This window comes from Dipodomys spectabilis, unplaced genomic scaffold (genome assembly GCF_019054845.1).
Source record: "Dipodomys spectabilis isolate Male_0828 unplaced genomic scaffold, ASM1905484v1 ptg000432l, whole genome shotgun sequence".
Classification (NCBI taxonomy): domain Eukaryota; kingdom Metazoa; phylum Chordata; class Mammalia; order Rodentia; family Heteromyidae; genus Dipodomys; species Dipodomys spectabilis.
This window is the reverse complement of record NW_024871109.1, coordinates 651,590-665,602: the sequence shown is the minus strand read 5'-3', so window position 1 is coordinate 665,602 and position 14,013 is coordinate 651,590. Positions and strand designations below refer to the sequence as shown.

The 14,013-nt window shown below is 59.9% G+C and overlaps 1 protein-coding gene across 3 annotated transcripts in view; it reads right to left on the bottom strand.

The window, feature by feature from the left end:
* Positions 1–14,013, bottom strand: part of Nfatc1 (nuclear factor of activated T cells 1) — a 127,269-nt gene that overhangs the window by 68,069 nt on the left and 45,187 nt on the right. For all 3 annotated transcript variants that reach the window (XM_042668318.1, XM_042668320.1, XM_042668319.1), the window contains exons 4-6: positions 6,827–7,029; positions 4,824–4,996; positions 3,697–3,837 (exon numbers count right to left, since the gene is read on the bottom strand). In XM_042668318.1, coding sequence (XP_042524252.1) covers positions 3,697–3,837; positions 4,824–4,996; positions 6,827–7,029 — 517 coding nt within the window. The remainder of the gene's footprint in view (positions 1–3,696; positions 3,838–4,823; positions 4,997–6,826; positions 7,030–14,013) is intronic.

Here is a 14,013-nt window from a genome sequence, read left to right as displayed (position 1 = left end):
GCGTGTGCTGGTGTACACACACACACACACACGCACACAGGAATGCGGGTGGCAGGGCCTGTATGGGATGAGGGAAGGGCGTGATGCTGGTGTACACACGCACACACACACACACAGGAATGCGGGTGGCAGGACCTGTGTGGGATGAGGGAGGGCGTGTGCTGGTGTATACACACACACACACACACACACAGGAATGCGTGTGGCAGGGCCTGTGTGGGATGAGGGGAGGGCGTGTGCTGGTGTACACACACACACACACAGGAATGCGTGTGGCAGGACCTGTGTGGGATGAGGGGAGGGCGTGTGCTGGTGCACACACACGCACACAGGAATGCGGGTGGCAGGACCTGTGTGGGATGAGGGGCCGCGGGTCAGGGCTGGGCTGGCGCTCGGGCCCTTTCGGGCCGGCCCAGGCCACACCCCCTCCCGTGTGTCCTGTGTGAGTGTCCTTCCTCCCACCTCCCCTGCTGCCCTTTCCCACATGGCCTTCTTTCTCCCTTCCTTCCTCTGGGATGTGCTCTCAGGGCTCTCCTCCTCGCCGGGCAAGGGTGCGGTCGGAGTGTGCCGTCCACGAGGAGGGCCCCAGGGCTACACACCATCGATGGGAGCTGGCATCCCTGCTAGCAGCCAAGCTCCAGGGACAGGGGGCATCTCAGCTCTGCACCCCAGACCACCGCCCCCCCCCCCACTCCCCGACACCTCCTCTGGCCCTGGGCCCTCAGGCCCCACACCAAGGCCTTCCTAAGGACAAGGGAGGTCAGACTTGGAAGGCAGAAGCAGAGCCACAGTGAGCAGCGCGTGCGCCGCTCTCACTAGAGAGAAACGACCGCACGCCTGAGCTGGGGTGGTGTCTGTGCTGGCGTCTGTGCTGGCTCGGGTGAGTCCTCACGGCTGACAGCACTATCCACAGCCTCCTGGGAGGAGGCTCCCTCTGGAGAGGCAGCCCCGTCTGCCCACCCGGCCTTCGCAAATGTCCTCAGCTCACAACGTAACCTTGTTCAACAAGAGCAGCAGTTTGAAACTCTACACTGGACTAGGTGACAGCTCATCCGAAGACAGGAGGGCAATTTTGTTTTAAATTTAAGTTTACTGGTTCCTCAAACCAACCACCACCACCAACAACAAAAACCTAGAAAGCCAGCTGCTAGACTCTCACACCTGTAACCCTAGCAACTTAGAGGCTAAGATCTGAGGATCACGGTTCAAAGCCTGCCTGGGTATATAAATCTACAAGACTCTTACCTCTAATTAACCAACAAAGGCCAAAAGTGGAGGTGAGGCTCAAGCAGTTGAGCACCAGCATTGAGCAAAAAAAGCCAAGCAAGGGGCTGGGAAGGTGGCTCAGTGGTAGAGCACTTGCCTTGCATGCATGAGACCCTGGGTTCGATTCCTCAGCACCACATAAGCAAAAAGAAAAAAGCCGGAATTGGTGCTGTGGCTCAAGTGGTAGAGTGCTAGCCTTGAGTTGAAGAGCTGAGGGACAGCGCCCAGGCCCAGAGTTCAAGCCCCATGACCGGACCCAAAAAAAAAAAAAGAAGCCAAGCAAGAGTGTGAGGCCCTGAGTTCAAGCAGGCCTCAGAACCAACACACCCATGAAATCACACACAGACACTCACAGACACACACAGCTTGTCACCAAGGTGAGCGTGTCAGGTGGCACAATGCTTAGTGAGCAGCCAAACTTAAAGACAGAAACTTCGGTCGTTAGTCGCTCCTTTCTTTCTGAAACCTACAATTTAGACCTACGCACGTACAGTATTATGCACATAACCTAAATAGTAGAAACCAAATGCCAACACTGGCTAGAAGCACTACTGTAACGCTCCCCTCTCCTGCTCTGGGGGAAGTGTGTGTGCCTGTGATGTCTGCTCACTTACTGTGTCTGCTGTGTGCTGGCGTCAGGCAGGGCTGCAGACCCGGCCCGCGGCCTCTCAGGCTAAGTTTCACGCAGGAGCAAAGCAAGTGCAGGGCAGAGACTCAGAGTGGGCGCCACGGGCGAGCCCTCTGCCAGCACAGTCGCCCGGGGCCGCGTGCCGGGGGCGGGCGGCTGCACCTCACTGCCCTGTGCTGGGCTCCGACCGCCTGCTGCTGCGGGCACTGGAAAGCTGACTTCACAGGAGCCGACTGTGCCACTGGCCCCAAGACCTCCGGAGCCTCCACCGCCCCAAAAACCCAAAGCAGGAATGAAAGTGTGCAAGGAAGCTGGAGCAACCCAGCCTGGGACGCGGCTGCCAGGCACCGGCCCCTGTGGTCACAAATGTCGCACGGTACAGGGCCCAGGGAGGGTCTGAGGCCCCGTCCAGTGCAGGCCGTGTCAGAATGCGCCTCCTCCAGGGAAGGCGTGCTCTGGGCACGTTCTCCTTTTTATCACACTTAGTTGAGTTTTCTCTGTGATTTAGAATGTGTGTGATTACATAGGCCAGCAGAGTTAAACATGGAAGACGTCTATGCTGTGCTGATTGGCGTGCTTCAGTTTCCCGTGAGCACACAGAATCGGGACCCGGCCATGCGGGGTTCCACGCCTCCGTGGTTTTCGGTGATTACAGTAAGTACTGGATGGGCTGCTTCAAAAATATTCTAGCTGTTAAGTGTAGAAAAGAAAAAAGGCCTTCAGGCAACTCTCCCACGCCCACCGGGGCACGGCGGGCGTCCTGGGACCCGCTGGGACAGGTGGGGCCACGGGCCCATGTCGGGAGCCACTCAGGAGCCCGGCTCCGCACGTGCACACAGCCCCACACGGTGCCACACTGCCCCGAGACCCTCTCCTGTCAGGGCCCGCGCGGTCTGGCCCAGGAATCCACCTTCCTTCGCAACCACGCGTCAGTGAGCACAGGCTCCTCCACAACCCAGCAGTAGCCGGTGTCTGCCACTCTGCTCACAGCCCCACAGAGCACACATCTCCACCCGGAGCGAGGGGTCGCCGCACGGCCCCGGCATTCCAGGGTCCTGGCACAGCCCTGGTCCCTGAGTGAAGTGACCCACAGCCACAGTCCTGATCGCCCACATCTCTCCAAGCCTGGCCTCCCCAGACGTGGCTCCAGCAAGACTCTCAGGATACTCCACCAACCATGAACTGCCCCTGCACCGGCCACGGAGGCACTGCCAGCCTGGACACCACCAGCAAAAGGCCCTGGCTCTGGTGCCCCCAGAGGCTCCTCCCAGGCCCTGCATGGTCTACAACTCTTCTCCCTCCCCCTTTTTCCTTCATCTCCCTCTCCCCGCCCCCACAGGCATGTATGCACACGCGCACACAAGTGACACAGAAAGTTGCAGTAAGAACAGCAGCAGCAGCTGTTGCAGCAGCTACAGTCGAGGCACCGTGAAGGGAGCAGGTCTTTGCTTGCTGTGCCCACCATGCCCCATGCCTCTCCTGGGGCTGGGGAGCTCTCCCAGAAGTGGGAGGGGACAGTGCTCAACAAAGCAAGGCTAAAGGAGAAAGGCCAGAAGTGCCAGCAGCTCCATCAGTGCCAGGCCAAGGACCCAGACACAGCCAGCTTCTCCCGGTCCCCTCAGGAGCCCACCGCAGGCCTCCTCGGGGCTGACCGTGAGGGCAGAAGGGACTCTGACCTGCCTGCCAGCAGCACAAACCCGTCACGGGCGGCAGCCAGCTACACGCACAGCGGGGTCGTGAAGGTAGCCGGCAGGAACCCCCCACCAGGAGCCGAACCCCACATCACCCACCCCAGGACATACCTGGAGCCTTCTCCACAAAAATGACCTTGGAGTCTTGCAAGAAGTTATGACCGGACAGGACCATCTTCTTCCCGCCGACGACCGGGTAGCTGTCTGTGCTCTGCCCCTCCACCAGGGGCAGCTCCTGGGCAGACCGCTGGGCTGTGGGAGGGGGCACTGTCAGCAACAGGCGGAGCGGGACGGGGCGCTGGGGCCCAGGGCTGCTCTCTGGCTGACCAGTTCCTTAGATCTGTGGTATGTCTCCTATCCAATCTCAAGCCGGACAGAGGGGCGCTGCTCCAGCTAGCAAGGTGGGGCACACAGACTCCCTCCTCTTCCTCATCCTACGGCCAGGACACGGCCCTCAGAAGCGGGAGGGAATGAGGCCACTGGCCCTCGGTGCCAGGTCCCGGTCCTGATCCTGGCTCCCGCAAGAGGCTGGTACATGTGGGTTGGGCGGATGGGGGCACCTGGGAGAAGGTGGCAGAGGGGCGGGGCCCTGGGATGAGGGGGGAGGGGCCCCCATGTCAAGGATGTGCAGGAGCTGAAACCAGGAGGGGAGGGGAGCCCGGGCCGCAAGGAGAGGTGTGGGGGCCGCAGGGAGCCGTCGCCAGTCCAGCTCATGCAGATGTGGTACTGGGCACACCTGTCCTACGCGGCGTCCTCGGGACCTAGGGCAGACGGGCCCCACGCCCCGGGGAGACGGGAGGTGGCGGATGGCCAGGGACCCCCAGTCTCAGTGTCTGTGGCCCGATGACCTGGCCCACTGCAGGGGATGATCAGGTGGGCACGGGCGGCTGGACACAGCGGGCGCTGCCCGCGCCGGGCCTCGGGCACAGACACCGGGAGCTAGGAAGCTCTGCAGCGGGAATGTGAGGGCTGTGAGGGCTGTGCATCAGGGCCCCTCGTGAATGTACCAGTTCTCAGCACAGTCCCTTCTGCTTCTCAGGAACACCAGGATTTACACATCCCTGGCTACAAGTGGGAAGCTATGGCCCAGGCAGACCCTCCAGTCCCATCACTTTCCAGGGGACACCCTAAAACACACGGCCGATGGCAGTGTCTTCAGGCGGGCGGGGACAGTGCACAGGGCTGGATGCTGGCTCTCCCCGGTCCCCGTGCTTGGAAGGGCCTGTACAGTTACTCACAGCACTCGATGGGGTTTGAGGCAACCTGGAGGGACAGCATGCGGCCGCTGGGCTGAGGGATGTGGACGCGGAACACCAGCCGCACCCTGGTGTTCTTCCGGCCGATGTCGGTCTCCCCTTTGCGCAGCTCGATGTCAGAGTTCCTGAGCTTCAGAATCCCGGCGCAGTCGATGCTGCCCAGAAGAAAGGGGCTTCAGTCTCCAGCACCCACCTGGGAGAACCCGGCGCCTCCAAGCCCATGCCGGGCAGCCCCGCCCACTGTCTGTGCGGGGCCCTCAGCTCACGGCCCCCCAGGGGCCTGAGGTGCCCAAGGGCAGAGGAGCCTCTGGCATCGACATGGTCACCAAGGCAAGAGCTACACGCCTGGAAGTCACCCCCTTCCCTGGGGACACACCGTCCAGAGGCTGCAGGCCTACCCTGCCCCAAAGCCTCCCAGAGGAGGGGCCTACTGGACACACCTCCTCTGTGGACTTGCAGCCTTCGGAGTGCTGAGGGTTAGGCCACCATTTCCCTTACTTGACTGCAAACATCACTCATTTTCTCATGAAGCCCCTCCCTGCTTTGTTTTATTGGTCGTGGGGCCTGAACTCTGGGCCTGGGCGCTGTCCCTCAGCTCTTCAGCTCAAGGCAAGCGCTCTACCGCTCGAGTCACAGCGCCACTTCTGGTTTTCTGGTGCTTAATTGGAGATGGGAGTGTCACGGATTAGTTTTGAATTGTGATCCTCAGATCTCAGCCTCCTGAGTAGCTAGGATGACGGACGTGGGCCACCTGTGCCCAGCTTGAAACCCTTTTCTTTTAGGGTTTCAATTTTATTTTCCCTCAAGAGTTTCTATCATTTCATTCAAATCTAAGTCCCAAGCTGGCACCAGTGGCTCACACCTGTCATCCTAGCTATTCAGGAGGCTGAGATCTGAGGATCATGGTTCAAAGCCAGCCTGGGCTGGAAAGTCCATTAGACTCTTTTTGGGGGGGCTGGGAAGGTGGCTCAGTGGTAGAGCGCTTGCCTTGCATGCATGAGGCCCTGGGTTCGATTCCTCAGCACCACATAAGCAAAAAGAAAAATGCCGGAAGTGGCGCTCCCGGCCGACCTCCAATCCCTGGAAGACCTGGGTGGCAGCTGCAAAGCACCCTCAGGGGTTTGGATCAAATGTGTCTAGATTCCCTCAGATTCGTGGGAAGCCCTTTTTTTTTCTACTTGGAGGGTTTCCAGGCTATGAAGAATGCGTCAAATCCACAGGAGTTCTGCGCGGGCAGCTCCTGCGCGCCAGGCCAGCGTGGACCTGGCACCCCTGCCGGTGAGCACCCCACCGCAGCTCCTGCGGCCTCTGCTGCCGAGGGTGCTGCATGGTCCCACCCCGCCCAGTCACCGCTCAGCTCAGCATCGCCTCGAGAGACCGTCCCGAGCGCCCTCGAGGACGCCCTCCGCTAGTGCCCACCCCGCCTGGCCGTTTCACGTGTGCGTTTCAGCCATCGCACACTCTGTGCACGTGTGCCTAGTATCTGCGGACATAAACCTCCAGGAACCAGCAGCCTGCTGGCTTCCCGCTGCCCTCTCAGTCCCGGGCTGCCCTGCACAGCTCACAATCCACAGGATGACGCTGGAGGGTGGTGCTTCAGCTTACTAACAGATTCACTTCTGAGCCAGCCCTGGTGCCAGCTTGGGCTCTGCCTGCCAGAGCGGGCCCCGAGAGCAACACTGTAACTCTCGGAGTGAAAACGCCAGCAGAGACCCACCTCTCGCCTGCCCAACATCTGCACTTCAGCCATGCCTCTAATGGGCAGGGCTGCACTCAGAAGGAAGCAGGTGTCATGTCTGGGAGCTAAATGCAGGCACGGGCAGAGTGCTCAGCCACGTAATTGAGACACTTATTGTCAGTGGCAAGGTGCACACTGAAATCTGGGAAGAAGCAACTCTGTTGTCACAAACAATTGTGAAGTCTACGTAGGCTGGAGCCCCGGGTGCCGGGGTGACGCCCTCCCCGAGCCCCGGGTGGCGGCTTACATGGCTCTCATGTTATTCTCGGGCAGCAGCGGGATCTCTAGGACCTTGGTGTTGGAGAGGACGGCCTCGTGGCTGGTGGTGGAGACGGTCTTGCCCGTGATCCGGTGCACCTGGTAGAAGGCGTGGGGCCGCAGCAGCCGGTCATCCGCCGTCCCGATGAACAGCTGCAGCATGAGCGGCTCTGTTTCCAAGTAACCATGTAGCTGGCACAAGAACAGAAGGTCCCATTAAGCACAGCGCATGCAAACCGCTGGAATCAATTAAATGTTTACAGCACACTTGAGCGTGAAAGGAAAGTGGCCGCAGAGCCCAGCCGTGCAGTCCCTGGGCCCCCGTTTCTCTGTAACACAATACAAGTATGTTTTTTAAGTTATCCATACAAAGTGGCTCATTGTCCTAAAGGTTATGGGGCATGCAGCTTAGCCCCAAACAACTCCTCCTGATCCCATTTCACACACATGCACACACAAATATGTATGTGTGCACACAGCCTGAGTATACACACACCCATACAGGCCATGTGCACACATGCTCACACGCACACGCACAGGCAGCTTGTACACACCTGTATGGGTGTGCACACATGTTCACACACAGGCAGCTTGTACACACCCATACAGTCTGTGTGCACACATGCTCACACACACACACACACAGAGGCAGCCTGTATACACACCCACTCACCCATACAGGCTGTGTACACGTGTGCTTACACACTAGCAGCACCAGCAATGGCAGTCCGTGGCCAGCCCAGGGCAGAGTCCTGGGCCCCACACAGCAGAACTGCCAGACATCACCACCACCATCAACTCCATACAATCCACAGAAACCACACCCAAAGCTACCTGAATTCTTCTGCAAGGATGCAGGAGGGGCCCACGCCTGCACTACGGTCCTGTCAGGGCCTCCCCCTCCCCCACACCCATGCACAGTCTCCACCCGCATCCCCACGTCCTGTGAGCCTCCCCCCCTCCCCCACACCCATGCACAGTCTCCACCCGCATCCCCACGTCCTGTGAGCCTCCTTCCCCTCCCCCACACCCATGCACAGTCTCCACCCGCATCCCCACATCCTGTGAGCCTCCCCCTCCCCCACACCCATGCACAGTCTCCACCCGCATCCCCACGTCCTGTGAGCCTCCTCCCCCACACCCATGCAGTCTCCACCCGCATCCCCACGTCCTGTGAGCCTCCCCCTCCCCCACACCCATGCACAGTCTCCACCCGCATCCCCACGTCCTGTGAGCCTCCCCTCCCCCTCCCCCACACCCATGCACAGGCTCCACCCGCATCCCCACGTCCTGTGAGCCTCCCCTCCCCCACACCCATGCACAGTCTCCACCCGCATCCCCACGTCCTGTGAGCCTCCCCCTCCCCCACACCCATGCACAGTCTCCACCCGCATCCCCACGTCCTGTGAGCCTCCCCCTCCCCCTCCCCCACACCCATGCACAGTCTCCACCCACATCCCCACGTCTGTGAGCCTCCTCCCCCTCCCCCACACCCATGCACAGTCTCCACCCGCATCCCCACGTCCTGTGAGCCTCCTCCCACTTCCCTTCCTGACGGCACAGTCTCCTCTGCCACCGCAGTGATCTTACTGTGGCCGAGGCCACAGCCCCCCTCGGACCATCAGTGGCGGCACTGGGAGTGGAGTCCTACTGTGCACCCAGCGGTGGAACCGGAGGCTGGAGCACAGCACAGAGCCAAGGCCAACCAGGGGGCAGAGGCCTGCAGGGGAGCTGGGAGGCCACGCAGCGGGGGAGCGGGGGGAGCTGGCTTGGTTTGGGGAGCACAAGCAGGGACTGCAGACAGGGTTCCTGAAAACAAGGGCAACTGGAGATCCCTGTGGCGGCGCACAGAGCTGCACAGGAGAGCGGTACCTCGCGGGGGAAACGGCCCCAGCCCCGGCCACGCATCCCTGAACTCTGAGAAAGGGAAAGGGTGACCGGGAAGGGAAGGGTTCAGACCGGCTTTCTTCCTGACCTCCGGGTGATTCCAGCCGGGTGGAGGAGGTTTGCGAGCTTCATTTTAATATACCAATTTGGAAAAAACAATGAACTTGAAAAATGGGAAACAGATAATCAGACGGTGCAATTAGCTGCTGCTGGATTTGATGTGGGCGCTGGATACTGGCTTTTTACAAGTCGGCCAGCCCCTCCCACGTCCCCATGCAAAGGCCTAGACCCAGCCCTGGCCTGGTGTGAGCTGGTCGGCTCATTACGGAGGCCAAGGCACCGTGATTTTCATTAACTCTTCTGATCCGCCAGCCCACGGCCCTTGGCCAGCACTAACACGGCCACAAGATAAAAGGCCCAGGGCTGAAAGCACACTTCAAACAGGTACGGCCTGCATCCCCTTGTTCAATTACCAGCCCCCTAGCCACCAGCAGCAGGGAAAAGATGTGTTCGCGCTTGCATCAAAGGCTAGGAGGAGAGCGGACACAGTAACTGGCTGCCTGGCCCGCCCGCGGGAGGTCTGGCCTGGCACACCAGGTGCAGACGGCGCTGAATGGAGCTCCTGACCCGTGGGGAGGGCTCACTCCCCGATGAGAGGCTTGGCACCGTCCTTCCCACCCACGCGGAGGCCAGGCCAGGTGGGCTCTGCCCAGGGCTGGCCCGAGCCCCGGGGCTCCGGGTTGAGGTTCGTCGGCATCCGGCCATGGGCCAAGGGACAGTGCCGGCCCCACCTGGCCCTCGGCACACCTCGCAGGAGTCGGATGGGAGGGTGGGACGGGTCCTCGGAGGGAGGGCCCGCAGCGCAGCTCCGAGGGGAAGCAGCCATGCCAGTGTGTGGGAAGGACTGCCTCGTCCAGAGGACAGAGGTGTGTTCGCACGTGAGTCCCGGGACAGAGCACCACCGAGGCTGGCACTCGAGAGACTCACATTAGCCGGCAAGGTGAGTGCCAGGGTGGATGAAGACTCGATCTCAGAACCGCGGTCTGGTGGCAATGGCCCCGTCAGGGCAGGCAGGTGCCCCGCCCAGCCCCGTGAGGCTCAGAGGGCACCTCAGGCCAGCACCCTGGGGAGCACTGGACACGGGACAGCAGCAGCACTGCGTGGGAAGCTGTGTGGGAGGGCGGGGCCGAGGGTGAGGCCCAGCCGCCGAGACTCTGCAGTGGCCGATGGACACAGAGCGGCTCTGGGGGCTCTGGCTTCCCGTGGGCTTCAGAGGGCAGGGCAGGGGACGTGAGCAGCAGTCTGTGTGGCAGGCGAACACAGAAATGGTGCCCTCACGTGAGCCCTCACGCGGGGTCTGGGCCTGTGGGCGGGGTGCATTTCTGTGTGCCCTCACGGGGCACGGCACCCAGACTGGACCTTCAGAGGGGTCCTTTCATGACGAAGAGCAGTGTGTGCCCCAGACCGCGTGGGTAGATGCCTCCGGTCCACTGCCGAGGGGCGTGGAGGACACATGCTGACCCGAGGCGTGTGGACTTAGGGAAGCTGCCTTGGGAAGCTTCAGTCAGCACAAGAGATAGAGATCAGAGATAGAGCGATGAACAGCCTGCCCCTCCCACGGGGGATGGTGGGAGGATACGCAGACGCCAGTCTCCAATGGCCGCCAGCGCACACAGTCCACCCTGCGCCCTGGGCAAGGAGGGTCAGTGCTCACCCTCTGTCACTCTGCCAGGTGAGTCTCTGTGAACAGGGTCCAGTGGGGCCGGGTGGCCGGCCAGCTCATCCTGTGTGTGCAACCCAGAGCTGGACGCCAGCTGTTTGCAGTGAACTTTCTAAGAAAGCTTAACTCTATTCTGGACTCAAATAGCTTTCCAATAGAAGGAAAAAGCAGATTTGGGGGCAATCTTTGCCACTGGTCATTCCATTTTGTGAAACTTACACGAGAGTAAGTTAATAACCAAAACTGTGTAGGTGGACAGGAGACCTCAGGGCTGCAGCCCAGCCTGGCCGGGGTGGGATGGCTTTGAAGAGACAAGGCAAGACTCCCCAGAGAGTCCTGGGTACAGAAGGCAGAGAACGGGGTATAATTTTATCCTTTAGAAAACACGCCATTTCAGTGAAAATGGGAACATTTCAGGCTTTAACCTGGAAGGTAAATATCTATTATTTAAAACGAAGTTCATTTTAAGAAAAGACACTTAAACTCCTTCACACTTCCTGGTGCCTGGGCCTCCGCCTCTGGCACATTCTAATATTTGTCAGAATGGTCTTTGACATATCTCTGCCTTCCCTCCTTCCACCTAACTAAACAAAATGCACGATTCCACTTTCCAGGTGTGAGAGCTACCGAGTTTCCTGTGCGTTAGATGTTTGTTTTTAGCCCCTGTGCTTACCTCAGCATTTGCACAGTGAGATGATGGACTGAGGTAAATTTATCCACTGAGCATTTAACCAGAGGCTGGTACCCGGGAGAGGGAGGCGCCAGTCAACAGAGCAGGGAACGGAACCTCGTGCCTTCTAACTAGGCTCCGTTACACACAAACTAAGCAAAAAGCATGTCGGTGACATCTTACTCCACCATGCAGACAGAGCTGCAGTAGGGTTGAAAGGAATTACTCATCTAAACCCAGAAGTCACATCCACCCCTCAAAGATCACCATGAGGGAACCCCATTCACAAACCAGTTTCAAGTTTTTCCTGTGGTGCTGGGAATCAAACCCAGGGCTCGTTTTGCTTTTATACCTTGGTTTTGTTTTCCTGCTGAGCTAACTCAAGAACAGCAGCAGCAGAAGGGATCTGCCCAGACAGGAGGGTTTCCTCCCATTCTGCTATTCCCTGCCGCAGCCGCAGGGGTCCGCAGGCCTGCCCTGCAGCCTGTGGGGCAAGGCCACACCTCCCACAGGTGCTCAGAGAAAAACCCTCTTCCTCCACAGAGCCTCAAAGGATACCAAACAGGGTTCCGATGCCCTCAGCTCTGTCCTGCCCCTTGCGGTCTAGCTAACCTACATGACATGACTCACCCACTGCCTGAGTCCTTACACCCGCAAAGGTCAGGAGCCCAGCTCCTCCAAGTGAGGGTCACACACAGCATGAGACAGGGGGAAAGACAGGGTCCTGCTGCACGACTCTGCCACCCACAGCGGCCTCAGGAAGCAGCAGTGTCTGCAGAGAACATGCTCCCAGCCTTCAGTGCTGCTTGTGCACATCTACCCCTGTGCAAGAGCATGTTTGTGTACAGGCTATGTACGCATGTTAGTATACGCACCTGTGTGTGCATTTACAGCTGTGTGTGTCCATAGATGCTGCTGTGCACGTACGCATACACACGTGTTGACTGTCATGGGTTCGTGAGTGTGTGCATATATGAGCACCTTATGTGTGTGTAAGCACTCACATGTACACATGACAAGTGCACGTGTATCTACTTGGGAAGGTTGCATTTGGTTTTGCGCATGTGTGGGTGGGCATGCCTGTCCCTGTGAGCAATGAGCTACAGCAATACCACGCTTACACCTTCCTTCTGAGCATCCCACCTGAGCAAGGATTGCTTTATCAGTGCCCTAGACAGTGTTTACACACAGACAGAACTAGGTCTGCCTAGGACGGTCCAACAAATCCAGAGGGTTTGGTTTGTGTTGACCAGCACACATGTGGGCTCCTGCAGGGTCTCAGGGACACCCTGGGCAGACTCCTGCTCAGGGACCATGGCCGAGAGAGCCCTTGTGGCACCACACCACCGAGCATCTGCAGGGGAGGCCACGCACTGCCTCTGATTGAGAAGGCCAGCACACAACACGACTTCACTGTTTCTAAAAGCACGCCGAGACACGGTACTTTCTGCAGAGGAAAAAAATAACCTAGCTACGCTGTGACATGAGTCTCTAGACCCCAAGAGGGGTGGGTGAGCCCGGCCTTGGCTTCTGGACACATCACCTCAAGGAAGAGAAGCAGCAAGGTGATCCCAGAGCCTAGAGTACGCTGGCGACGCACCACCAGGAAGAAGCAAAACATCCTGAGCCCCCCACGCCGCACCCCGGCAACACGGCCACACCACACAGCAGCAGACCGGAGCCGGGGTGCCATTCCTCGGCTGGTGGCTGAGACTCACGCCAAGGGGTCCTTGGACGCTTCCAGGCATCAGAATCCCTGGCTGAGAGGAGGAGGAGCATCTGGCCATCATGTCCTGGGAGGGGACGGCCGCTGTCCAGGGCCAGTCCACACCTCCCTCGGGAGCCAGGCGGGGCCCATGGGGTGTCAGACCCAGGGTCTGAGCTGCTGTGTGACCTCTGTGCGCCGCGTGGGGCTGCGGGGGGCCCACGGCTCTGACCAGATTGGGGCTCGCTGCAGAGGTCCCACTGGCTCCAGGGCACCTGGTTTTTGGTTAGACTCCCTAGCAGCAGCTCTGGAGGCCGGGACCCAGGGGTGCTTGGCCGCATGCTGAGGTCACAGGGACATCTGGCCAAAGGCTCCGCGCTGCCGCGGGCTCACGACTGACCGGCCCTGGGGACTGGGAGGCACCACCTGGAACAGAAGCGTGAGGACCACACAAAGGCCCAAGCATCCCCGGTTCAGTTCTTGTGTCTCCATCCACTACCTATGGGGCCCCGGCAGCCTGGACGGCCAGCAACAGAAACACCCGGGCGCCTGCCAGAGCAGCCCGCGCCTCCCGGCCCTCAGCACCCACCACTGCCTTGTCCCGTCCGGTCCAGCCGCATGCCGGGCACACTGGGCCCTGCCTGACCCTGGTGGGCAGTGCCGGCCACCGTGTAACAGACAAGGCACAAACCATAAACCTAAAACGCTGTGGGGAGCTGACCGCCTTCTGGGCGGTCATGTTTCAGGGAGCATCAATTATTCACACTGCTCCGCCTTGTGCAGCAGGAAGATGCTATCAGACATCGTTTGGGGGACTGGCAAATGGAGCTGGACAGAGAGCAGACCCATCCCCATGAGGGACAGAGAGGCCCCCCATGCAGGCCCACAGGACTGAGGGAGGCCGCCGCTCACCCAGGACATGCCCAGGCCCGGCCCAGGTCACCTGCCCAGCTTCAGAGAGTGACATCTCAGCTCCATCCATGGGCAGCGGCCAAGAGACCCAGCACTGAAAGACCAGAGACAGAGAGAGACCTGACCACCAGGAAAGGGACAGCCAGCCGTAAATCCTCACAGCGCCTCTGGTCACCGACGGCTCAGAGTCCTTCCCACACCTCCGCGTCCCCAAGAACGAGGCCGGCAGACACCGGCACCCTCTCCCATTGGAAGCTCTGTGGCTCTGCTCTGGGGGACCCC